At 45.8% G+C, this 27,556-nt stretch overlaps 1 protein-coding gene across 1 annotated transcript; it reads left to right on the top strand.

The window, feature by feature from the left end:
* Nucleotides 1-236: 236 nt before the first annotated feature.
* OAS2 (2'-5'-oligoadenylate synthetase 2) lies at nucleotides 237-26,510 on the top strand. Its single transcript, XM_049866880.1, has 11 exons — nucleotides 237-564; nucleotides 3,298-3,571; nucleotides 8,544-8,722; nucleotides 9,555-9,790; nucleotides 10,474-10,621; nucleotides 13,515-13,697; nucleotides 16,178-16,472; nucleotides 18,859-19,046; nucleotides 21,964-22,202; nucleotides 23,163-23,319; nucleotides 24,917-26,510. Exons 1-11 carry the CDS (start codon nucleotides 388-390, stop codon nucleotides 24,941-24,943), a joined length of 2,103 nt encoding a protein of 700 aa, XP_049722837.1. The 5' UTR covers nucleotides 237-387; the 3' UTR covers nucleotides 24,944-26,510.
* The last annotated feature ends 1,046 nt before the right edge of the window (nucleotides 26,511-27,556 follow it).

The following is a 27,556-nucleotide window of genomic DNA, read 5'->3' on the forward strand; positions in this document are numbered from 1 at the left end:
CTCATATTAACCCTACAAGAGGTACCACTGTCATCCCTATTCAACTGCAATCGAGGCACAAAGACGGCAGGTGATTTGTTTAAGGGCACAAGTCTAGCAAGTAGCAGGCACTCACAATTGGGCTCTGGAGACTATGTGCTGAACAGCCAGGGGGCAGGGGGGCGGAGCAGAGCCTCTGGGCAGGGGCAGCCCCACCGCCACCACCGGAAAAGCTCTCTGAGTTTCAGTTTCCTGGCTCCAGGGCTCGGGAGCTTACTCCTTCTCTGCCTCCTGCACTGCTCTTCACTCCGGCACCGCACCGGCACCAGTAGTAGCCAGCAGGGAGCCCCAGCAGCCAGCAGGGAGCCCCAGCAGCCAGCAGGGAGCCCCAGCAGCCGGCAGGGAGCTATGGGAAGCTGGTGGTCACAACAGAACTCCATTCCTGCTGAGAACCTGGAAATGTATATCCAGCTCTTTCTACAGCCCCAGGGAGACTGTCAGAAGCTGATCGACCATGCCGTGAACACCATCTGCGCAGTCTTGCAGGATGCCAAAGACTTCCCCCTGGTAAAGGATGTGGCCAAAGTGAGTCCAGGGCTAGGGTCAGGGTTTCGGGGAGCCAGGAGAGTCCACGGTCCCAGGGTCACATGCTAAGTACCTACTCTGCCCCAGGTTCTGGGCTAGACGTCGTTTTGTCTTCCCCACACCGGGGTGAGACGGAGGAGTATGCTGTAGTGGTTAGGAGCCAGCTCTGCCCCTTACCAGGTGTGTGACCCTGGGCAGGTATCTCTTATAGGGTTCACCTTCACCTCTCTGTGCCTCAGTTTTCAAATCTATAAAACGGGGAGAGGAATAATACCCACCTCAGAGTGTTGTGAGGCTTAGGAATATAAAGTTCTTGGCACAGAGCCCAGCACATAGTTACCAAAAAAACCCACGTGGTAGCGTAGCACATAGTTAAAAAAAATTAGCACTCAACAAATAAGCTGGGATTACTCGCTATTATTATTTCTATTTTCTATTATTATTTTTACCCTTATTATAGAGGGATAGACTGAGGCTCGAGGACCTCGGTAAAATCACACGAGGTTGCTCTGTGGTTTCACAACAGTGGGGGAGTGGGTAGAGGGAGGCTCCCTTCAGCTGGAAATGTTCGATGTTGTGGGAGGCAGGGGCGATGGGAAGGTGCCAGGTCACTAGGGCAGGAGGAGGGCTCTGAGGGTCCCCTCCATCACCATTCTCTTTAGCCCTGGCCTGCCACTTCTCTGCTGTTATGCGCTTCTCGGCTCCTCCCTCTGTTGTTGTTGGTGATGGTTGCTGTCGAGTTGGCAACTCACGACAGCCTTATGTATAATAGAACAAAACATTGCCTGGTCCTGCGCCATCTTCATAATCATTGCTATGTTTCAGTTCATTGTTTCAGCCCTTGTGTCCATCCATCTCATTGAGCATTTCCTTCATTTCCATTGGCCCTCTACTTTACCAAACACGATGCCCTTTTCCAGCAATTGGTCTTTCCTGACGACATGCCCAAAGTAAGCAAACCAAAGTCTCGCCATCCTCTAGGGAACGTTCTGATTGTATTTTGTCTAAGGCTGATCTGCTCATTCTTCTGGCAGTCCACAATATAGTCGATATTCTTCACCAACACCACAGTTCAAACGCATCAATTCTTGTCCAGTCTTTCTTTTTCACTATCCAACATTCACACACATATGAGACAATTGAAGAGACCACGGCTTGGGTCACGTGCATCGTAGTCATCAAAGTGACATCTTCACTTTTAAAAATTTTAAAGAGTTCTTTTGCAGCAGATTTGCCCAATGCAATACGTTGTTTGATTTTTTTGATTGGTGCTTCCATGGATGTTGATTGTTGATCCACCTTTACACACCCACTAAGCTCAACAGAAAAGAAACCTGGACACCTGGTGTCACCTGGTGCTACCTAGCCCAGGTGAGGAAACAGAGACACAGAGAAGTTAAGTGAGTGCAGTTACGTAACAGCTGGGGTCAGAGCTGGGGTTTAAATCCAGGCAATCTGCTGAGAGCCTCCATGCTGAGCCACTCTGCTATCCTGCCTCTCAAAATTAACATTTAAAAAAAAGTAAAATATGCAAAAAGAAAAGGGCAGAGATCTAAGTGCATAGCTTAACAGGCTTTCACAAACAGCATACCTGTGTAACCCACATCCAGATTGAGAAACAAAACACCCAGCCCCCCAGGATCTTCGGACACCCTCTAGCCAGTCTCTACCTCTACTCCAGGGCAACCTACTCCTAGGACTTCTAACAGAACAGCCGGGTTTGCCTGTTTTTTGAACTTGGTGTAAATGTAGGGTGGTTTGCCCATTGCTAAAACTGTGTCATGGATTGAATAGTTTACCCCCAAAATGTGTCAACTTGGCTAGGCCATGATTCCCAGTATTATGTGGTTGTCCGCCATTCTGTGATCTGATGTGATTTTCCTACATGTTGTAAATCTTAATCCCTGCCTGTGGTTAATGAGGCAAGATTGGGTTATGTTAAAGAGGCTTAGGGTGGAATTCACAGCCCTGCTCCTGTGTAAGGGGAGTTACCCTGGGTTGTGGCCTGCATCACCTTTTACCTTACAAGAGATAAAAGGAAAGAGAAGCAAGGAGAGAGATAGGAACTTCCTACCACCAAGAAAAGAGAGCCGGGAGTGGAGCGTGTCCTTTGCACCCTGGGCTCCTGTGCTGAGAAGCTCCTAGACTCAGGGGAAGATTGATGACAAAGACTTTCCCCCAGAGCTGACAGAAAAATCCTTCCCCTAGATCTGGTTCCCTGAATTCAGACTTCTAGCCTCCTAGACTGTGAGAGAGGGCTAAGCCCCTCCCTCCCCTTTTGGTATTTCTGTTATAGCAGCACTAGATAACTAAGACAAACTGGGAATGTTTCTGGCAAACCAGGACTGACTGGCCACCCTACGTAAATGGCATCGGGCACTTTGTGCACTTGGTATGTGGTTTCCTTGACCCACAGGGGTTCTGAGGTTCATGTTGCTGTGTGCAGTTGTTGTTTATCACTGTCATTGTTGTATAGTATTCTGCTTTGTGAATCTACCACATCTGACCATTCTATTGTTAATGGAATTTGAGTTGACCCCAGTTTTTGGCCAGTATGAAAAATGCTGCTGTGAACAGCCTGACTCAGGCCTCATGGTGAACAAACAAATGTCTGCTTCACAGCTTTAAGACCATGGTGACTTTTTTGGCTTTTGCTCGCTGTTGAGAAATACCACTGTCTGCTGGATGCCCAGTGGGTCTAGAACTTCACATCCGCTTCCCTGTCGCCGGCAGGGTGGCTCCTATGGCCGGGAAACTGTCCTCAGAGGCACATCCGATGGTACTCTCGTCATCTACCTCAGTGAATTCAAACAATTTTTGGATCAGAAGACAAGCGAACGTGAAATAATCCTCAAAGAAATCTGGAAGCGCCTAGAAGCCTCACAGCACTTAAAGGAAATGGCAGCCAAGTTGGAGGTCCAGCAGTCCCAAGGCCAGCTCATACTCTGGCTGTCCACAAAGGGGCAAAGCATCATCTTTGAGGTACTGCCTGCCTTCAACGCCCTGGGTGAGTATTCCTGGGTCAGTGTGCAGGGCGGGTCTGCGGGGGCATGTTGGAGGATCAAAGCCAAAAAATGGGGTGTCAGACAGCAACGTGGGTCCTCTAGGCTAAGGATGGGATGTCTAGGCCAGCTAGCATCACTAATGCTTTCCAAAATGGCAGGCTATACTCTGGGCCTCCTCTCTTCTCTGGAACTTCTTCCCCCATCTCCTAGTTGATTTTGGAGCAAATGTTCTAGACTTTATTGTCTAGAGCAGGGGTTCTCAAACTGTAACGTGTGCATAAATCACCTGTGAACCTTGCTGAAATGCAGATTCTGATTCAGGAGATTTGAGGCGAGGCCCCAGGATTCTGTATTTCTAATCATATCTGGGATGAATTATGGTTTTGGCAAAGAATATTGAATATACCATGGACTGCCAGAGGAGCAAACAAACCTGTCTTGGTAGCGGTACAGCCAGAATGCTTCCTGGAATCAGGGAGGGCTAGGCTTTGTCTCATATGCTTCGGATGTGTTATCAGGAGGGGCCAGTCCCTAGAGAAGGACATCATGCTTGGTAAAGTAAAGGGCCAACAAAAGAGCTGAAGACCCTCAAAGAGATGGATTGACACAGTGGCTGTAACAATGGGCTCAAATACAGCAACGGTTGTGAGGATGGTGCAGGACTGGGCAGTGTTTCATTCTGTTGTACACAGAATCGCTATGAGTCAGAGCCAACTTGACAGCACCTAACAACAACAACTGGGATGATGCTGAGGCTACTGGTCTGCAGACCACACTTTGAGGGTTTAGACTACAAAAAAAAAAATTTTTTTTTTTTTTTTTTTTTAGACTACAGTCAGTGTTAATTAGAGGAGGAGGATGGGGCAAGCACCTGGAAAAGTCCAGCTGGGATAGGCATTTGGAATCTGCCTTCCTACAAGGTCAACATCAAGGCAACGACCTTCCATGGACAATTGTCTACCAGGGCTTGAGGGGCACCTCAAACATAAGCCATATCTCCCCAAGACTTGTCTACTTCCTGTGTCCCATGTCAGCAAATGTCCCCACAGTTCTGCCTGTTGCCCAAGCCCAGTTTACATCTCTGACTCCCTCACTCCTCACCCACAGCCCACCACTAAGCCTTGCCAGTTCTGCCTAACTAGTCCCTATATCCACTGCTACTTCCCTAGTCGAGGCCACCATCTGGGCTAGCCTGGATATGGCAATGGCCTCCTAATCACTTCCCTGCCTTCTGTCTCACTCCCTACAGCAGCCAGGTGTCACCCTTTCTACATTAAACCCTCTTCTGGCTTTTCTTTGCACTTAGGATCAGGGCCAAGCTCCTCAGCAGGACTGACAAAACTTTAATGATCTAGTGGTCCCGCTTACTTACCTCTTCAGCCCTACTAACTACCACCAGCTCACTCTCTGCCCCAGCCACTCTGAACTTCATTAAGTTCCTCAAGCCCCCATGCTCACTCAACTTGAGATTTGGTCCATGCTGTTCTTTGCCAAGAACATTTTTCCCCTGGCCCTTTATTTTCTGATCGCTCCAAATTTAACTTCCCTGGATCCCCAAGTCTGGGTTAGATCCACCTTCTATGTGCTCCAAAGCAACTTATGCTTTCTCTATCATGGAATTTATCACCAATATTGAAATGATTTGTTTAGTTTTCCCCTCTGCTAGACTATAAGCTCTGAAAGAACAGGTACCATGATGGTCTTGTTATTTTCCTGTCTGTGGTACAATGTTCATGCTGAATAATAGTGAATGGATGAATGGATGGATGAGTGAATAGATGATTGGATGGAGGGATGGATGGATGGATATTTGGATGGGTGTTTAGGTGGCTAGACAGATGATTGATTGGAGGGATAGATGGATAAGATTCAGTATAGTTATAGCTTAGTCTCAATCACAGGTACACATATAATCACAGACTTAAAGAATGCCAGAGCTGGGATCCAGTCCCTCATTAGACAAATGGTGAAACCAAAGGAAAGAAAAGTGCCAGGCCACACAGCTGGTTACCGACAGAACTAGGATAAAAGCCCAGGCTTTCTATGCTCCAAGCCAGGGTGCCTTCCATCCTCCATAATTTCATGGTGTTTCCAGGTTACACAAAATCTTGAAGAACAATTAATCCAATGATCAACTGATAAAGTGGAGACAACCACACCCAACCCCCTGATGACTCACGTTCACAAAAAAGAAGCCTGGTGCAGAGCCAAGTGCGTCCATTTGGGAGGAGGCAGTGCTGTGTTCTTATCCTGGCCTACTATTTACTCACTTTTGCCAACTGCAAGATCAGGCTAGAAACACCTAACTTGCAAGGCTGTTGAGACGCTAAGGTTGTCAGCAAATACCTGTCTCAAATAATGAAAAAAGGGGTATTCCAAATTAATAAGGGAAGGATGCTTTCTTTAAACAAGGATGTTGGTCAATTCGCTCTCATCTGGAAGAAAATCACATTTATTATCACATACAATATATTTCTGCCCTTGACTCCATCCAGTGAATGTTTTATTTCAGAGTCTAGGGTACCGGGACTTTGAGGAGGCAGACAAGGTGAAGGCAGGGTCATGGAGGTCAGGTTCAGAGCTGTGGATGGACCCAGGCCAGAGCGCCGTCTGCTTTCACCTCATCGTGCAAGGACAGCGTGAGAGCCAGAAATAAGCTCTTCTTTCCAGGTAGTGGAAACCTTGGTGGTGTAGTGGTTAAGAGCTGTGGCTACTAACCAAAAGGTCAGCAGTTCAAATCCACCAGGCGCTCCTTGGAAACTCTATGGGGCAGTTCTACTCTGTCCTATAGGGTCACTATGAGTCTGAATAGACTCGAAGGCAATGTTTTTTTTTTTTTTTTTTCCAGGTAGTATTCCAGAAGCCACCACCAGGTAGTGATAAAGCAGTACATTCCCTGTTCTAGAAGGAAAAAATAATGATTGCTTTTGGAGAAAAGTGACCTACAGGGACATTTATAAATTGCTTTCTTTACCAAATATTAGCTAACAAATCTGACCTGGAATCCCTGGGTAGTGGAAACTGTTAACACACTCAGCTGCTAACGTAAAGGTTGGAGGTTCGAGCCCACCCAGAGGTGCCTCACAACAAAGGCCTGGCTATCTACTTCTGAAAAACCAGCCATTGAAAACTCTATGGAGCACAGTTCTACACTGACAAACATGGAGTCATGGAGTCGCCATGAATTGGAATCAACTCCACACAACTGGTTTTTTAACCTCACATAATTTTTTTTTTTTTTTAATTTTTGCACTAGGTCCAGTCAGGCTTCCTTCAATTCTATGCCTCTTTCCATAGCTCCATGCCCCCCATCTTTCCATATCTCTCGCATCAACCTCCCACCCAATCCCCAACCCCCACTTTTGCCCCAGGGCCTTTGACCCAAAGTAGAACACTTACTTACTTCCTTGTGTTTCAGTTTCCTCCTATGACAATCACACTGACCACTTAAGAGTTTTATGAAACCCTTGTAGAGTTCATAGTACATAAAGGGCTGAAACTGTGCCTGGCCTAACAGTAAGCGCTCAATAAATGTTAGCTTTATTATTTTTTTTTTTATCATTATTGAAGACAGAAGGCTCTTTCCCTCAACCTCCCTGCATGCCAAGTGTGCAGAACCATGCCTGGCACAGAGTAGGGGGTCAGTTTCATGTTTGCTTCAAGCCTGGGATATTGACATCTCCCTCACTGCATTTGTTTGTTTCTTGACCCCACACCAGTGGTTCTCAAACTTCAATGGTTTTCAGAATCACCCGGGGAACTTAGTTAAAAAAAAAAAAATACAGAAGCCAGGCTGTCTCCCAACTGTGTATCAGAACCCCCCACCCTCACCCCACCGTGTACGAATCTGAAGCATACAGGCCCAGAATTATGGTCGTGGGAAGATCCTGGGCATCTGTGTTCCAGATGAGCTCCGCAGGGGGTTCCAACGTGCACCCCAGTTTGAGAACCACTGTCATGCACCACCCTACCTCACAGGGTTTAGCCCTGAGACAACTCAGCTGTCCCATTGGCCTCGGTTCCCAGACTTCTAAGGCCCTGGCTTCCTTTTCCTGCCTCCTCCAAGAACCTGTACCCTACCAAAAACCAAACCAAACCCACTGCTGTCAAGTCAATTCCTACTCATAGTGACCCTATAGGACAGACTAGAACTACCTCATAGGGCTTCCAAGACCGTAAATCTTTACGGAAGCAGACTGCCACATCTTTCTCCCGCAGAGCAGCTGCTAAGTTCAAATTGTGAAGCTTTTTGGTCAGCAGCGGAGCTCTTTAATCGTTGTACCACCAGGGCTCCTTCCCTGTATCCCAGACTTCCTGAAATAAAACAGTCACTGGATGGACTCAATAAACCAAACCAAACCCACTACCGTTGAGTCAACTCCGACTCATAGCGAATATATCACAGCTCTGGGTTTGGGTGGGTGGCACAGTGGCTAAGAGCTGTGGCTGCTAATTAAAAGGCTGGCAGTTCAAATGTACCAGCTGCTCCTTGGATATCCTACTACTCTGTCCTGTAGGATCACTATGAGTCGAAGTCAACTCGATGGCAATGGGTTTTTCAGGTACATGATATATAAACATTATTTTCTTCCAGATGAAAAGCCAACTTGACCAACATCATTTTTTAAAGAAAGAATCCTTTCCTTACTGAATACCCGCTTTTTCACTTATAATTGTGTGTCTTGTCCCTCTCTTTGGTTCTGCTGATTGCCTTAAGACCAATACCATGCTGTTTTTATTATAGTCATTTTAGAATGCATTTTATTATTGAGTAGGGCAAACCACTCCTCGCCATTATCCTTTACGTAAATATGAATCCTCTTAAGAGATTAATTTTTTAAGAGATTAAGCAATTGACCTGTGCTATCAGAATTTTTTTTTTTTTTATGGAAATATGACTGACCTTCTCTGTTGAGCAGTCCTGCTCTGAGGCCACATAATTACCAAAACGCCCATGTTTCTCTTTCCCACCAGGCTTTAGTAAGAAGCCCAGCCCCGAGATCTATCGAGAACTCAAAAGAGTCTCAGATGCGACAGCAGCTTCTCCCGGTGAGTTCTCAACCTGCTTCATGAAGCTCCAGCAGAAGTTTTTTAACGACCGTCCCAGAAAACTGAAGGATTTGATCCTCTTGGTAAAGTACTGGTATCAACAGGTAATTTTCAAATGTTGCCTATTGTTAGCATTCATTTCCTTTTCGTTGAGATAATTTACAGTTAATAAAGTACAACAATCTTAAGTGTACAGCTCAATGCATTTTTTACCTTCAGAAGGCTTCCTTGAGTCCAGTCAATGCTTCCCAAAAGCAAACCATTATTCTAACATTTGTCACCATAGATTAAACTTGTTTTTAAACTTGATATAAATGGAATTATACTATGTGTACTTTATGTCAGCCTTCTTCTGCTCAACATTATGTCTGAGAGATTTGTCCACGTTGTTGCGAGTATCGGTAGTTTTCCATTGTTTCGTAGTATTTCTTTGCATTAATATACCACACATTTATCCATTAGACTATTGATGGACATTTGGGTTGTTTCCAAGGTGGGGCTGTTATGAATTAGGTTATTATATTCTCCTACATGTCTCTTGGTGAGTTTAAGCAGTTATTTCTCTTGGGTAAATATGTAGGAGTGGAATTGCTGGGTTATAATATACCTGTATATGTGTGTATACATGTGTATGAATATGTATGTGTATATATGCATATGGTGTATGTATGTATAGGGAATATATATATCTATATTTAGCTTTAGTAAATACTGCCAGTTTTCCAAAATACTTGCACAAAATCACATCCCATCAGCAATGTATGAGTGTTCCGGTTGCTCTATTTCCTTGTCAACACTTGGTATTGTCAGTCCATTTAACTTTAGGCATTCTGGTAGGCGATAGTGGCTTCTTATAGACTTCTGGTTTCTTGACTTCAGACACTTGACATGGGAGTCCTGGGTCCCCAAATTTGCTGCCCTCTTCTTCTCCCACAGTGCCGAAAAGAGCTGGAGAAGTCAACCCAGCTGCCTGTATATGCTCTGGAGCTGCTTACGGTTTATGCCTGGGAACAGGGGTGTGGACAACACAACTTTGATATAGCTGAAGGCATCAGAACTGTTCTGGGGCTGATCAAGCAGTATAAGCATTTGTGTGTCTACTGGACAGCCTACTACAACTTTGAGGACGAGACCATCAGGAACATCCTGCAGTCCCAGCTCCGGGCGTCGAGGTACCAAGCTCCCCATAGCCCTCTCCCTCTATACGTTTATCTGTGGACTGGGCTGTGCCACTTTAGAATGAGGTCTCAGCCCTGTCCTGACCTGGCAATGGTGTGTCAAATAATGTCAGCAGCACTGGGTGGGGAGGCAAAGAGAGGTCTGTCTGAAAGCAGGGACGCCTGACCAACACTTTTTACAATTCCCAACTTAAGTCACATTTTATATCAAAATTAGACCCTAGGAGTCCCTGGGAGGCACAAATCATTAAGCACTGGGCTACTAACCTAGAGGTTGGTGGTTCTAACCCACCCAGAGGTGCCCCAGAAGAAAGGCTTGGCAATCAGTTTCTAAAAGGTCACAGCGATGAAAAAACTATGGAGTACAGTTCTACTCTGCAAAAAAAAAAAAAATCCTGGAGAGGTGCTTCCCCTTATAGAAGGAAAGAGCTAAGAGAAAGGAGTTGGCAGGAAGGGGAGACCATTTTATTCTTCATTAATGGAACATCTCTATAAAGGAGAGACCCCCGAGTCAGAGAGGCTGGATGTCTTAGGCAAAGCCACTCACCAATTCAGAGGAACTTCAGGAGTTAAAATCCAGGTTACTAGATTCCCAACTAGGGCTATTTCCCCAAAATGGATTTCCTCTCCTGCAGTAGCTCAACTAATTTTTTTTTTTAATCTAATGGAATTCATAGGCCAGTCATCTTGGATCCAACTGACCCAATGAATAATGTGAGCCGAGATAAAAATGAGTGCTGGGAACTGCTAAACCTAAAAGCTCGAGAATGGTTGTCTTCTCTCAGCCTGAATGACAGCTCACCTGGACCATCCTGGAATATTCTGGTGAGAGGGCTTGTGTCATGCTACAGGGAGGGCCCTTCTGACATCCAGACTCCAGTCTCTTCCAAGAGTCTCCCCACCCTCCGTTGAAACGATTGGTGAAGTGCAAAAGGGAACACGAGAAAGTGGAGCACCCGCAAAGGACAGACTTAAATTAATTTCTCCAAGAGAGAAAGCAGGAGAGAAGGTGGTGATAGATAAAATGGAGCACAGCCCAAGGGAAGTGGTGGCGGTCACCCCGCGGACACCTGCATAGGCTCTGGGTGCCCTTCAAGCGGGCGTGAAGGGTGAGAGCGAGGCGTGGGGGTGGAACAAGACTAATGAAAGGGGCCTGCAACAGACACACTGGTGTTCCCCTCCGCCATCCCCAATGGAGAAAAAAGCAAATCTGTCACACGGAATTCCCTTGTACCTTCTGAGCCTGTGGTTGTTGTTAGATGCCATAGAGTCGGTTCAGACTCATAGCGACCCCCTTTGGCAGAACAGAGCTGCCTCATAGGGTTTTCCAGGCTGCAATCTTCATAGGAGCAGATCGCCAGGTCTTTCTTCTCTAGAGCCGCTGGTGGGTTCGAACTTCCCACCTTTCAGTTCAGAGCTGAGTGCTTTACTGTTGTGCCACCAGGGCTCCTCGGGACAAACCAATGAGTGCCTTCTCAGGTTGCACCACTCAGTCCACTCCGCTTTCCTGGGGATCACCAGAACCAACCAATTGCCATACAGCCAACTCCAACTCCTGGCAACCCCATGTGTGTCTGAGTAGAACTGTGCTCCATAGGGCTTTCGGAGGCTGTTTTTTCAGAAACAGATCACCAGGCCTTTCTTCCAAGGCACCTCTGAGTGGACTCCAACCTTTTGGTTGATAGTGGAGTGTTTAACCATTTGTACCACCCAGGGACACCTGGTGAGGACCACAGGGCAGTCAAATGTACCATTTGAGGCCAGATAGGCACACCAAATCACAGACGCCGTACTGATTTATTTCCAGATTGTGGAAGGTGGGCACCTACATTCCATTTGCACAGAAATTTGAGGGCCGACTGAGCAAAAATCTGGGCTGTAAATGAAGATGTAAATAAGCTTACCAAATTCATGAGTCCCTGGAGGCAAAGAAGCCTGTGAACAGGGCAAATTTCCGCAATGCATCAAGAAGGAGCCTGATGCACTGAGCAGCTGCCCCTGTAGCGCCCCCTAGCCTGCACTGGACTCCTGGTTTTTGCTCTAGCTTTTAAAAAAATTGGTCCCACCCCACCCCAATAGTCTTACATTTAACTTTGAAATCTATAGGAAAGTTGCAAAAATGGCTCAGTAAATCCTCTGTTCCCTTCACCAAGATGCACAAATGCTTAACATTTTGCCGTGTTTGCTATGTCATGTTCTCTCAGTCTGTGTGTGTGCTATGTATAAGGGTGCGTATGTGCTTGTATAGATACACACACACCTTATTGTTGTTGTTTTATTATTTACGCGGAATCATTTGGAAAGTAGGCTGCCAGGCATCACTTCTCGTTATCCCTAAATGTTTTCCTAGGTATCTCCTAAGAACAAGGGCATCCTCTTAGATAATTATTTTGCCATAATCCAGTTCAGTCAATTAGATTCATACAATACTACTGCCTGTATGAAGCCCTGGTGGTGCAGTGGTTAAGAGCTCAGCTGCTAACCAAAATGTTGGCAGTTCGAATCCTCCAGCAGCTCCTTAGAAACCCCACGGGGCAGTTCTACTGTGTCCTATAGGGTTGCTGTGAGTTCAAACCGACTCCACGGTATGTAGCAACAACGTTGCCTAAGTACAGTCCATTACAGATTTTGCCAACTATCACAAGAGTGCCCTTTATAGCGTTTTTTACCAATCTAAGACCACAGATTGTGCTTTGCTCTCATGCCAATTCTAAACCATTTTTTGATACCTGCTTTTGGCTTTTTTTGGTTTGCTACCCATCAGCCTTTATTTCCGGAAATATGAAACCACCCCTCTCGGCTACAGCTATTAGACACCATCCTGGCCCAGGAACCCCTGCATAAGGAGGTCCAAGCACTGGAGGGTGCACGGGGACACACACTCACACACATGCCCACACACATGCAATACACATGTGCACACGTACATGCACACACAGACACATTATGCACAAGCGAGTGCACACCCACACATGCATACACCCAGGGATACACACATACATACCCAATACACCCATGCACACATACATGCACGTACATGCACCTGCACACACACATACCCACCATCACAATATGATGCCCTGTGGGAGGGGAAGTACTGGCAATGAATTTGCCCCATAGCCAGAGGTCTTCAAGAGGCAAGCAGCACAGGGGGTGGCCACCAGAAGGGGAAGCGGGCATGAAAACCCCAGGAAAGAGGAAAAGTAAGGGAGGTCTTACGTGTCCCTAGATGATGTCCTCCTGCAGCAAGGTGGGGTGCCTCCGGGTCAGAGAGCTCCAAAGGACAGCAGCATCCTAGGGTCTGTCTAGAGCCAGCAGACGTTGGACACAGCTTCACTGGGTATATAAAGCAGGCAGGTTCAAAGTACAAATTTCTATGTGTACAAATTTGAGTCTGGCACCAGCAGACTTCTTGGAGGCTGTCAAGCCTCAGCTTGCTATGAAAAAGTAAACAAGTCGAGGTCTATACACAAAGACTGCCTTTGACTCATTTAGGTAACACCATTGCTAAGTTGTTGAGAGAAGGGACCAAATCTCTCCTAGGAGTTAAGGAGAGGCAACTAGGGGAATTTTTGTTTCTGAAGGCTCTTGGGTACCACCATAAACTCTCAGATATGTTTTTGGGATATGTTCAGCAAGAGGGTTGGGTAGGAGAAGTAGGAGGCAGGGTCTGCTTGAAGGAAGATGATCACAGCCCAGTTCTTATGTCTTCCTCCAGCCAGCACCACTCTATGCAACTCCAGGCCATCTTCTAGATAAGTTCATCCACGACTTTCTCCAGCCCAGCAAAAATTTCCTTGATCAGACCAACAAAGCTGTTGACATTATCTGTAGATTCCTTAGAGAAAAGTGCTTTCAACATTCAGAAGACCAGAAGATCAAGATTCAGAAGATTGTCAGGGTGAGCACTGGCTTTTCTCTTAAGGGCTATCGCTAGAAGGGAGTGGAGCAGTTACTGCAGCTCTACAGTGCTGTGTACCAGCAGAAACTTGAGGGCAAATGGATAAGGAATGGAAGCTGAGGAGCTCAGGCAACTGGGACACTGATCCTCAGCAGGGGTATTGATAGACCGTCTATGTCACCAACAACATACTTTGGATCCTGGCATTTCTTGGCTTGTAGACACATCCCTGCCATCTCTGCTTCTGTCTTCACCTGCCCTTCTCCTTCATGTGCCTTCTCCTCCATGTGCCTTCTCCTCCACGTGCCTCCTCTTCCTCTCTTCTCCTGTACGGACACTTGTCATTGAATTCAGGGCCCACCCTAATCCAGGATGGTCTCATCTTGAGATTCTTAATTTAATGACATCTACAAAGACCCTTTTTCCATATAAGATCACACTTACAGGTTCCCAGTAGACGCATCTTTTGGAAGGTGTTATAGATTGAATAGCATCCCTGAAAAATATGTGTGATAAATCCTAACCCCTGTTATAACCCCTGATTATAATCCCATTTGGGAATGGGTTTTCTTTGTTATGTTAATGATCCAGTATTAGCCTAGAGTGTCTTAAATCCATCTTTTTTGAGATATAAAAAGCAGATTAAGTGAGTAGCAAACAAGCAGAGATGGGGGAAGACAGATGCCACACCACATGTGATCTCCAAAAACCCAAGAAAAGAGACAAGGACCTTCCCCCAGGGTGGACACAGAAAAGGCCTTCCCCTAGAGCTAGCACCCTGAATTGGGACTTTCAGCATCCTAAACTGTGAGAAAATAAATTTCCGTTTGTTCAATCCATCCAGTTGTGGTATTGCCATTACAGCAGCACTAGGTAATGAAGACAGGAGGCTGCCATTCAACCCACTATAGATTCCAAGCTCAGTGTGTATTAAACCAGAAAGGGACCTCTTGTTTTAATGACCGGAGCCTGATTAACCCTATCTACTGAACTAAAGATTCAGAGCTTTGGGCCATCCTTGTCCATGGCTCAAGGCCATTGGCCGGCACACTTTGCTCTGTCTGCTAGTCACAGACTTGACAAACCTGTGCCCATGGTCACAAGAAGGAGGGGGGATATATTGATATCTGTGGAAAAACATCTGCAGTGATGGCAAAACAGCTGTGAGCACACTACACTGGAAGGAATCTGGAAAGCCCAGCAATACCCAATAGGAGAAGAGTAACTATCCCTACCCCACAGGTTCACTGGGGTGAAAGCAAGGCTGAGATAGTGACCTGTGTTAGAATTGTTGATGTGCCCGTGTTCTCCTCTGCTTCCTGAGGCCCCATTAAATGTGAGAGTAAATAAGTAAAGAAAGCTATAATGGTACATCAAGGAAGAGAAGCCATCGGCAGATAAGAAATTGCTTTCCATCTCTTGAAGTGGCTTTCCGCTGAGGTGGGGAGGAAGGTACCAACTGGAGAAAGGGAGGATAAGAAGAGGGGAGGAAGAGGAGGAGGAGAAGGGAGAGGGGAAGAAAATGGAGAAGGAGAGGAAGAGGTAAAGGGGAAGGAGGAGAAGGGGAGGGAAGGTGAGGAAGAAAAACCTGCAACAAAGACATATGTGGCCTGCAAAGTCTAAAATATTTACTATCTGCCCTTTACAGAAAAAATTTGCTGACCCCTAGACTGCAGGAGAAAAACTGACAGATCAGGGAACAGATAAAACTTTCTCAACGTCATGATTACATTTGGTTGAATTTCTCTTAGGTCACAGTAATTCAAAGAAGGCTAAGCATTCCTTAACCAACCAAACCAAACCCAATCCCGTCAAGCTGATTACGATTCGTAGCAAGTCTATAGGGCAGAGTAGAGCTGCTCCATAGAGTTTCCAAGGCTGTGATCGTTACAGAAGCGGACTGTCACATCTTTCTCCGGTGGAGCAGCTGGTGGGTTGGAACCGCTGACCTTTTGGTTAGCAGCTGAGCGCTTTAACCACTGTGCAACCAGGGCTCTTTCAGTGTTCCTTAGAAGAAAAAATTCAAACAAAACCCAAACCTATTGCCATCAAGTATATTCTGGCTCATGGCAGCCCCACATGTATCCAAGTAGATCTGTGCTCCATAAGGTTTACGATGGCTGATTTTTTGGAAGTAGATGGCCAGGACTTTCTTCCAAAGTGTCTCTGGATGGCCTCAAACCTCTAGCCTTTCAGTTAGCAGCCGAGCACTTAACTGTTTGTGTGACCCAGGGAAGCGAGTAGCTTATAATGAGCCTAACAGTTGTTTGTGTGAATAAGTACATCAAGGGGCATGAGAATAACTACTTCCTGTAACCATAGTATTCTGTTAGTTTGTGACACAAAATACTCTGCTTTGGACTTGGTCCTAAAATAGAACCTCAGCAGCCTCACTGGTCACCCGACCTAGGCCCAGCCCGTGGAGATGAGGGACTCACAGTGTAGGAGCTGCTCTAGCTCAGTTTTCCTTTCTTCACTAGGGGGGGTCAACCGCCAAAGGCACAGCACTGAAGAGTGGCTCTGACGCCGACCTCATCCTTTTCCCTAACTTGCTTAAAAGCTTTCCCTCCCAAAAACACAACCGAAGTGAAATCATCAAGGAAATCCATAAGCAGCTGGAAGCCTGTCAGCAGGAGGAGAAGTTTAAAGTGAAGGTTGAGATTGCCAAATGGAAGTCTCCCAGGGCGCTCAGCTTCTCTCTGAAATCCAAAGAGTTCAATGCAGAGCTGGAGGAAAGTGTCGAGTTTGATGTGCTACCCGCCTTCAATGTACTAGGTAAGAGTCCCCAGACCTTAGCTTCTGGAACAGGGAGACAGACTCTGGACAAGGCAGTGGAAAGGGGTGGAGAGAAAGCCACTTAGTAATTGGCTACAAAAAACATACGTTAGAAGATGAGAAGAACTAGATGGTGCCCGGCCACCACTACTGAACATTCTGATTAGCAATGTAATAGAGAAACCCTGATAAACAGGGAGAAAAATGTGGAACAGAACTACAAATTTGTTAAAGAATCCAGACCTGCTGGACCTACTGAGGCTGGGGGAGTCCCTGGGACTATGATCCTGAGTTGCCCTTCAAATTTTGAATTGAAACTATCCCCGAAGTCACCTTTAAACTAAGTAACAGTTTAGCCCAAAGAGTAAAGATTGTCACCCTTGAGTATCACGCTACTAAAAAAAGAAAAGTTATATAAGTAAGACCAAAGAGTCAACAGCTATTTTAAAGCATATGAGAAGTTGGGGGTTGGGGGCAGGGAGATTAAGTAAATGGACGTGAAACAACCAGAATGGAAATAATGAAAATGTTGACACAATGTGAAGAATTTAACCCATGTCACTGATCATTAAGTCTAGAAATGGTGGAATGGGAGTGGGTTTTGCTGTGTATATTTTCACACACACAAAAAAAAACACTAGTTGTGGGTCCAGGACTCCCATCGGTAGCATGAATGATGATAGCAATAACTTAAATCTGTGTAAGATTTCATACCCATTTCTCATTTAGTTAGCCCAAGGACCATCAAGGCCTACATCTTGTACTCAAGTATCATCCACAATATCTATCAAAGAATGGAGTACACTTAGAGTTCCACACACATTTGTTGATAAAATGCCTCAAGTGTTAGAGAGGTAATTAAAGAACAGACTGTGGAAGAATTTTTTTTTTCTTTTTTTTTAGGCAAACATTTTTTACTACATAAGCTAATGTATTGTTCGGTTAAAAAAAAAAACTGCAGGAGATATTTTTGGTTTACGGTTTAAAGATGACCTCAGGGCAACAGGTTCAGAGGGTTTATCTAGCCTCAGTGGTTCTAGAAAGTCTGAATTCCATGAGAATTTGGAATTCTGTTCTGTATTCACTGCCACCACCCCCTTTTGATCCGGATTCTTCTATAGAATCTTTGATCAAAATTTCAGTCATGGTAGCCGGGCACCATCCACTTCTTCTGGTCTTGTGGCAAAGAAGGCATTTGTTCAAGAAGACAGTGAGGCAGGCATTCCATTTCCTCCTCCTATTCCTGAATCTCCTTATTCTTCTGTTGCTCTAGGCAATTACAGACCAATTGTTTTACCTGGGATGGCTGCTTATAAGCTTTTAGGACCCTATCCATTACACAATGAACTAGGAAGCAGAACAGAAGCACTAAAAACAGTATTAGGCTAATTACCTGGAATGTCCCATGAAACCATGACCCTAAACCTCTTGGAGGATTTCTGATCTGATGCAAAGACACAAGAAATCCAGGCATTTTCCTTCACTCTTGAGCAAAATCCCCTTTAGAAATTCAGTGTAGGGGTGACAGATACATAATGATATACTAAAAATGGTGTATTAGATGCTATTTCAGGCATTTTCCAAATCGTATAAAATTCGAAATTATGAAGACCCTGGTATCTTCCCTCCGAATGGTTCTTAATGTCTCTCTGTAACAACAGTATAAATCAGGGGTCTGCAAACTTTTCCAGTAAAGGGTCAGACAGCAACAATTTTTGGCTGTGAGGTTCATACTGGTCTCTGTTACAACTACTGGACTTTGCTGTTGTAGCATGAAAACAGCTGTAGACCACACATAAACAAATGGGTATGACCATGTTCCAATAAAACTTTATTTACAAAAACAAGCAGTGGGCCAGGTTGACCCAGAGGCCATAGTTTGTAAACTCCACCTCAGCACTGTCCAAGAGGCCTTTCTGCAATGATGGAAATGCCCTATGTGTGTGTTTGTTTGAACACCTCATTATTCTAGAGATGCTGCCTGTATCTTTTTTTTTAATTAAATTTATTTTACTGTTGTTGAGAATACACATAGCAGAACATAGACGCTCCCTATATCTTAAAAACCAGTTGCCATCAAGTCGATTCCAACTCCTGGCAACCCCGTGTGTGTCAGAGTAGAACTGTGCTCCACAGGGTTTTCAATGACTGATTTTTTTGGAAGTAGATCACCAGGCCTGTCTTCTGAGGCACCTCTCAGTGGACTTGAACCAACAACCTTTTGGTTAGCAACAAGTGCCTTAATCATTTGCACCACCCAGAAATTCAAACATGCTAATACACTTCAAAATCATGTCCTAGAATTAAATTTGTCAAAAATGTTTTCCAATGTGCTCATTAGTATGCAAATGAAGGCATCGTGTAAACCTCTCCTCCTCCATGCTAGGTCAATGGGGCTCTGTCTCTCCCCCCAGCCCCAGCATCTATGCTGAGCTCATTCAACAGTACGAGTCTGGGGACTACATTGAGGGAGAGTTTTCCTCCTGTTTCACGGAGCTGCAGCGGGATTTCATCATCTCCCGTCCCACCAAGCTGAAGAGCTTAATTCGCCTGGTGAAGTACTGGTACAAACAGGTACGCTAGTCCTTGTTCTAGATGCTGGTTCTTATATACATTGATCAGTGTGCTGTGACCACTGAACCAACACCTACCAGTGCCCTGTGAGCCCACACTCTCCCATGCTGGGGACCAGTTGCTTTAGGGGATCTGCCCACTCCTTAAACACAGGGATCTTTATGGCATTCCCATCACTGTTGTTGTTGCTGGGTGCCATCAAGCCACTTCCAGCCCATAGCGACCCTATGTACAACAGAATGAAACACTGCCTGGTCCTGCGCCATCCTCACAATTATTGTTATGCTTAAGCCCATTGTTGCACCCGCTGTGTCAATCCATCTCACTGAGGGTCTTCCTCTTTTTCGCTGACCCATTACTTTACCGGGCACGATGTCCTTCTCCAGGGGTTGATTCCTCCTGACAACATGTCCAAAGTATGCGACCCATAGTCTCGCCATCCTTGCTTCCGAGGAGCATTTTGGTTGTACTTCTTCCAAGACAGATTTGTTCGTTCTTTTGGCGGTCCGTGGTGTATTCAATATTCTTCTCCAACACCACAATTCAAAGGCGTCAGTTCTTCTTCGGTCTTCTTTATTCATCGTCCATCTTTCACATGCATAAGAGGTGATTGAAAACGCCAAGGCTTAGGTCAGGTACGCCTTAGTCTTCAAGGTGACATCTTTGTATTTCAACACTTTAAAGAGGTCTTTTGCAGCAGATTTGCCCCATGCGCCTTTTGATTTCTTGACTGCTGCTTCCATGGCTGTTGATTATGGATTCAAGTAAAACGAAACCTTGACAACTTCAACCTTTCCCCTTTTTATTACTAACCCTATTAAACTGAGCCAGGCATAGAGCACCTTTTGCCATCAGGGCTGTCGCTGCTGCTGCTGTTGTTGTTAGCTGTCGTCGACTTGGCCCCGACTCATCGTAACTCCATACACAGCAGAACAGAATGCCGCCTGATGCTGTGCCATCCCCATGATTGATTGCAGACCGGACAATGTACTATTGGGATCCATAGGGTTTTCATTGGCTGATTTTTGGGAGTAGATTGCCAGGCCTTTCTTCCCAGTCCATCTTAGTCTGGAAGCTCTGCTGAAACCTGTTCAGCATCATAGCAACGCACAAGCCTCCACTGACAGACAGGCGGTGTCCGCACACAGGTGCACTGGCCGGGAATCAAACTCGGGGTCTCCTGCATGAAAGCTGAGGATTCTACCCTTGACCCACCACTGCCTCATATAAAGGCTCCTACAGTGGTTTCTTTCGCCCCTGCATGTACCAAACAATTGTGCAGGAATTCAAGTGTCTGACCTGTGTGTATGGAAGGGAAGTTGAGGTTCACAAGCCTGCAGGTCATTGGTGTGGTTTACCGTGACTCAGTGCCCATAGGTAATAGACACGGATGCCATCTCTGGGAAGGCAGGTTGAGCTACCGGCTGGAAACGGGGCCGCTTTCTTCGGTGTTGGTTAACCTCCTTCACCTGCACCAGCTGGCCTGCATACAGAGGGGTTCGGAGTATTTTCACGGGAGCAGACATCAAGCACAATATCAGCTCTTTGCTGAGCTCTCTCCTGTCTGCCTCCAGCTCCGGGAGGCCTGAGATGGAGACTGAGCTCTGTGGTTTCTCTCCTTGAAAAGCTGGAAGAGGCAGGGTGTGACAGCTCAGAGGGCTCAGGGCCACCGTGTGCCCTTGTGCCACCCATATCACTTCCTTGAGCCTCTTCCCTTCAGCTGGAATGGAGAGCCCAATGTCTGCTCTGCAAGGTTGCATTAGGGGTGATGGTGGTTAAAGGCGCCTTAATTCGCACACGGTGGGCTGTTCTTTTTTAAATATAATTTATTTTACTTTTGTTGTTGCCATTGAGAATATACACAGCAGAACATACAAATTCAACACTTTCCCCATCTACAATTCTGTGACATCAATTACATCCTCCGAGTCTTGCGGCCATTCTTACCCTCCTTTTCCAAGTTGTTCCTCCCCCATTGACACAAATGCACTGTTCCCTGAGGTTCTTATCGAATCTTTCGAGTTGCTGTTGTCAATTTGATTCCATGTAGATAGATCTTCAGAGAGTTCAGTATTCAAGGCAGACATTCTTTACTAGTTAAGTGAAACTATTGTTTGGTTTTAAGAAGACTTCAGGGGATATGTTTGGCTTGTTTAAAAATTATCTCAGGGCAATAGTTTCAGGGGTTTATCCAGCCTCCATGGATCCAGAAAGTCTGGATTCCACGAGAATTTCAATCTGTTCTGCATTTTGCCCTTACACAGTGGGTTTCTAGTAAATTGAAGGATATTATTTCCCTAGGAAGACATCTATGACCAAAAGCACAACAAAGAAACCTGTATGTGCTGCCTTTTTTCTTTTTTCTTTTTTACAGTTGCTGTCAAGTTGATTACAACTCATGGTGACTCCATGTGTGTCAGAGTAGAACCATGCTCCACAGGGTTTTCATAAGTGGGTCACCAGGCCTTTCTTCCAAGGTGCCTCTGGGTAGATTTGAAACTCCAGCCTTTGGATTAGAAGCCCAGCACATTAACTATTTGCACCACCCAGGGACTCCTTTTGCTGCCTGTTGTTGCGTACTTTCGATTCAATTCTGACTTATAACCACCCTACAGGACAGAGTAGAACTCCTCCATAGGGTTTCCTAGGCTGTAATCTTTATGGGAGTGGATTGCCAGGTCTTTTCTCCTGCGGAGCCACTGGTGGGCTCAAACCACCAACCTTTCGGTTAGCAGCCAAGCGCTTAACCATTGTGCCACCAGGGACTCCATGCACTGCCTACCAGCTCCTAAATGAACACCTGCAAATCTACACTGCATCTGGGAACACCAGCTCTCCATCTTGTGACTCAGTTTCCCTGATGTGTCCCTGGCCATCCTTAACATGCAGTTGTCTGATGTCCCCACCCTCCCTGCAGTGTGAAAGGAAACTGAAGACGAAGGGGTCTCTGCCCCCAAAGTACGCCTTGGAGCTGCTGACCGTTTATGCCTGGGAGCAGGGGAGCAGGGCGCTGGATTTTTCTACCGCTGAAGGGTTCCGGACAGTCCTGGAGCTGGTCACAAAGTATCAGCAGCTCTGCATTTTCTGGAAAGTCAACTACAACTTTGAGGACGTGATTGTGGGAAAGTTCCTACTGGCCCAGATCCAGAAAACCAGGTGCCCCAAGCCCCAACCCCCTTCTTTTCTTGACTTGCCTGCCTTCAACACAATTTCAGTGCCCGGGCCCTCCTCCCTTGGGTCACTATGCCTCCCGTGAGACTAAGGTGGGGCGGGAGGATGCTAACCAACAGAACCCTCCACAGACTCCAGGGAGCAAATCCTGGTGGAGGCAGGACAAAACGTTATCCAGAGAAAGATGGAAGAAGGCTCAAGAGCCCTGAGATGCTTTCATCTTTCTAGGTTGGAAAGAAAAGTGTAGATTCGTTAAAAGGCCTGAGAGATGTGGAAATTTGTAATGTGTCTTGGAGAAGCCAAATTATCATTCCAGGGCCAATTTGTCCTGCAAAATTTTTATTAGATCAGATTTTACCTACCCTTGTGTTTTTCAGATCTTAGTACCACAAAACCTCTACTTTCAAGAATAGTAAGGCATCTCAGGGTGTCTGTTCAATGCTACAAAAAAAAAAAAAAAAAAAAAACAGTTGCCATACGGTCAGTTCCAACTCCGTGTGTCTTAGAGTAGAACGTCTCCATTGGGTTTTCATGGCTGTGACCTTTCAGAAGGAGACAGCCAGGCTTTTCTTCCAAGGCAGCTCTGGGTGTGTTCAAACCATCAACCTCTTTGTTAGCCCAGCTAGCCCAGCACTTAATGGTTTGTACCACTCAGGGACCTTCGGCTCCACCAGCAGGAGACAAAAGCAATGGAAGCAAAGAGGAAGAGAGCAAAGAAAGGAACACCGAGAAAGAAAGGAGGAAAAGTGAGCGAGAACAAGATTCCATAGGTTACCTACCGCAGGTTGTGACCAACTTGGCTACGTTCTATTTGATTACATTTGTACATCACCTTAGTTTAGAATGCGTATTGTTGTATTGTTGAAAGCAGAATGGGCCCCAAATTCTGAAGCCACTGGGTCTCTACAGCATTCCTCTAATGCCTTCTTCTCATCTAACACTTAGGCCTGTGATCTTGGACCCAGCTGAACCTACAGGCGACGTGGGTGGAGGAGATCGCTGGTGTTGGCATCTCCTAGCCCAAGAAGCTAAGGCGTGGTTGTTGTCATCTCTCTGCTTCAAAGATGGAGTTGGAAATCCAGTTAAATCATGGAATGTTCCAGTAAGAATAAAGGAAGTGTAATCTAGAGACAGCCCTGTAATAGGTTTCCCTTCTCCCACTATACCAAAACAAAACAAACCCATTGCCGTCTACCTATAGGGTAGAATAGAACTGTCCCATGGGGTTTCCAAGGAGCAGCTGGTGGATTTGAACTGCCAACCTTTTGGTTAGCAACTATAGCTCCTAACCACTGCACCACCAGGGCTCCAAATATAGCAACTTGGAATTATTTCTGTTGCAAGTAACAGAAAACCCAACTCACAGGAGCTTAAGCAATTGTTTTTTTTTTTTTCTCACATTATAAAAAATGCTGGGACAGGCAGTCCAGGACCCATACAACAGCTCAACATTGTTTTCTCTATAAAGAGTTTCTCCACCATAGCACTATTGATGTTTGGGGTGGGGTAGTTCTTTATCACGGGGGACTACCCTGTGCATTGTAGGATGTTAAGCAGCATTCCTGATCTCCACTCACTAGATGCCAGTAGCATTCCCCCCAACTGTGACAACGAAAATTGTGTCTCAAGACATTGACAAATGTCCCCTGAGGGCACAATTGTGCCAGCTCTTTCCGGCTGTTGGCTCTACCCTCTTTAGTTGTTGACTTTGTCCTTATGGGACCACAAATGGGCTGCGGGACCTGCCGATCATGGGTTCACAATCTAGGCAAGAAGAACAAAAAGGGGGAAGATGCCCAACAGTCCAGAGCACAAGGTTTTTATTGAAAGCCTCATCCAGCAAAAGCCCCTGCACTTCATTGCCCAGAACTGTCATGGGGCTAGCCCTAGCTTAAAGGAAGCTACAAAGAAGAGGGGGATGAAGACGATGGTAGATCCGAGTTGGGTCAGCCAGCCAACAGTGCCTGCCACACCTGGCCAGAGCTCCCCCTCCTTCCTAGAGACCTGCCATTCAGGTATATTTGGTTCTCCCTGCCCAATATTTAAAGCAGGGTTTCTTAGCTTCAGCCCTACTGACATTTTGGGCCCCGTAACTCTTTGCTGTAGGGGGGCTGTTTTGCACATTATAGAATCCTCGGCACCATGCCTGGTCTGTACCCATAGATGCCACCCAGTTGTGATAATTAAAAATGTCTTCAGACATTGCTACATGTTAGCGGAGGTGGGGGAGGGATGGGCCACATAATTCCCCCATTGAGGACCACTGCTTCAAAGGAATCACCACCTTCCTCTAGAGTTATCGTGACTTGTTGAGATCTACATTACCTATAACCCGTTGACTCGTTGCCGTTGAGTCAATTCCAACTCATAGTGACCCTACAGGACAGAGTAGACCTGCCCCATAGGGTTTCCAAGGCTGTAATCTTTATGGAAGCAGATTGCCAGCTCTTTCTCATGTGTAGTAGGTGGTGGGTTCGAACCACTGATCTCTCAGTTAGCAGCCGAGCGTTTAACCACTACGCCACCAGGGTTTCCTGCATTATCTATAAAAAAAAATTTATCTATAAGTACCAAAAAATTGTCTCTGGCAATAGGTACCCTCCCAGACATAGTTCCCTCTTTCCTTTCTCATTCTTTTAACCAATTGTTTTAACTGCTTACAAAATGGTGTTTTCTCACATATATCTCTTTCTTCCTAGACAGCGCAGACACTGGAAAGATGTTGAGCTAGGATACATCCTATTGTCAATGAGATGTTCTCATCCAGAAGTCGTAGAAGCCTGGAATAACAATGCTAGAAGAAACTTCTAGAAGCCATCTGGCAATTGCTTGTGAAGAACCTGTTTGCTGTGTAAAAGAGTAACCCTGATTCATTTTCCCTTTCTGGTACCTATACTCCTTCCATCACTTCTTTGACTCCTCTTGAAATCAAGACTCTGAAGTCCTTCATCAAGTCTTACCCTCACTGCACCTTCACTCTGCATTGATCTACTTCATTAAAAATATTTGCTCTTCTCCTGCTTTATTTGCTTCGTATTTCTGTCAACTGTTCTGTGTTTTTCTGCTAAGCTCCTCCCTTTCCCGTCAAATCTAAGAAGAGGAATCTCTCTGTACCTCCAAAGTGAAGTCCTTTACTTGCACCTTGGGTCCTGTGACTCCATGGTCTTGTTCTTAGAATCCTCACCTTGTCCAGCTCAGTGTCTTTCACTCCATAAGCACAATCCTTTCTGCCCTTGGAGGTGTGTAGGTCTCCTTCTAAGTCCCTAGCCAGCCAACCCCTTCCTTAGACCCTCAAACTCTCCAAAGGCCTGAATTACAACTGTTACCTTTTCCTTCTGAGCCTTGCTTTGTCCCCCCACCTGTGAGTATCTTCTTGCCAAATCTAAAGGCTTTTTTCTCTGGTTTTAGTTTCAAAAATACTTACAGGTCTAATATTTTAACCTCATATCAATAACCAGTTATCATTGAATCGACTCTGACTCATGGTGACCCCATGTGTGTCAGAGTAGAACTGTGCCCCGTAGGGTTTTCAATGACTGATTTTTCAGAAGTAGGTCCCCAGGCTTTTTTTTCATGGCACCTCTGAGTGGACTCCAACCTCCACCCTTTCAGTTAGCAGCCCAGTGCGCTCACTATTTGAACCACCCAGCAAGTCATAACCTCATATAATCCCACTTAACGTTAAAAAAATTTTTTTTTAATTTTTTTAACGATTTATTACTGCCAAATTGCAAATACCAATACTCTTGCCCAGGATGAGAGCAAAAGAAATAGATACGTCTTGAGGTTGAAACATGAAAGAATGACCACCCTAGGTACACATCTACTCAGTCTGCAATTCCGTTACCAACCCCTCTCACCTGCTGCTTCTCCAGCTGAGTTTGGTTAAACTGAGCAGGGAAGACGTCATCACGTGTTGGTTCTGTACATTGGCTTTGGATAAACCCCCAACAGGAAAAGATGGAGGCTCTTTCTCCTGGTGCCATTGTGTAAGTTGGCCTGGGTCCACAGGGAGTGGAGTGTAAACCAAGAGGGAAGAACCTGGCATGGGAGCAGGGCATGTGAGCTCAATGTAAAGATCCTAGTAACTCTACTCAACTGAGCACACATTTCTTACATATCTCAGAGTATTCAGAACTACAAAGACAAAGTGCCCTTAACAGAAGCTCAGTGTCCCCTAAGCATACAGTCCTTTCTGCCTCCCTGTTGCCCATCCCTGGTAACTACTAATCTACTTTGATCTCTCTACACTTGCCTGTTCTAAATAGTGCATATAAATGGGATCATACAATACTTGTCCTTCTGTGACTGACTTATTTCACTCACCGTAAATGTTTTCAAGATTCCTCTATGTTGTGACATGGATCAGGGAAAAGGTTAGGAGTGGTGGGTGGGGTGGGGTGGTGGTGGCCAGTTTAGAGGTGGTCAGGAAAAGTCTTACTATGAAGGGGATGTATTTGAGCAAATGCCTGAAGGAGATGAGGGATCAAGCCATAAAGATGTTGGGGCGTGTCATGGATTAAATTACGTCCCCTCAAAAATGTGTGTATCAATTTGGTTGGGCCATGATTCCCAGTATTTTGTGGTTGTCCTCCATCTTGTGATTGTAATTTTATGTTAAAGAGGGTTAGGGTGAGATTGCAACACCCTTACTAAGGTCACATCCCTGATCCAATGTAAAGGGCGTTTCCCCGGGGGTGTGGCCTGCGTCACCTTCTGTCTTATAAGGGATAAAAGGAAAGGGAAGCAAGCAGAGAGTTGGGGACCTCATAACACCAAGAAAGCAGTGCAGGGAGCAGAGCACGTCCTTTGGATCCAGGGTCCCTGTGAAGAGAAGCTCCTAGTCCAGGGAAGATTGATGAGAAGGCCGACAGATAGAGAAAGACTTCCCCTGGAGCTGACACCCTAAATTTGGACTTTTAGTCTACACTGACTGTGAGGAAACAAATTCCTCTTTGTTAAAGCCATCCACTTGTGGTATTTCTGTTATAGCAGCACTAGATGACTAAGACAGGGTGGTGGGGAGCTCTAGGCAGAGGGAATAGCAAACGCGATGGCCCTAAGCTGAGGGAAGACCTGGCATGTCAAGGAATACCAAGAGGCCAGTCACTAGAGCTGGGAAGTGGAGGGAGGCAGGAGGTGAAGAGGTGATCCAGGGTGCAGGTCATGTACCAGGGCCCCACAGGCCACGGGATGGACTTCGGCTGTGATTCTGAGAGAGAACCCAGCTGGAGGGACCTGGGGGGAGGACTGTCGTGGTCTGACTTGTGCCTTAACAGGACGACTGTGCTGCCGTGCTGAAGGGAAGTTTGGGGGTGCAAGAATGACAAAAGGGACAG

Source organism: Elephas maximus, chromosome 22 (assembly GCF_024166365.1).
Source record: "Elephas maximus indicus isolate mEleMax1 chromosome 22, mEleMax1 primary haplotype, whole genome shotgun sequence".
In the NCBI taxonomy this organism is placed as follows: Eukaryota; Metazoa; Chordata; class Mammalia; order Proboscidea; family Elephantidae; genus Elephas; species Elephas maximus.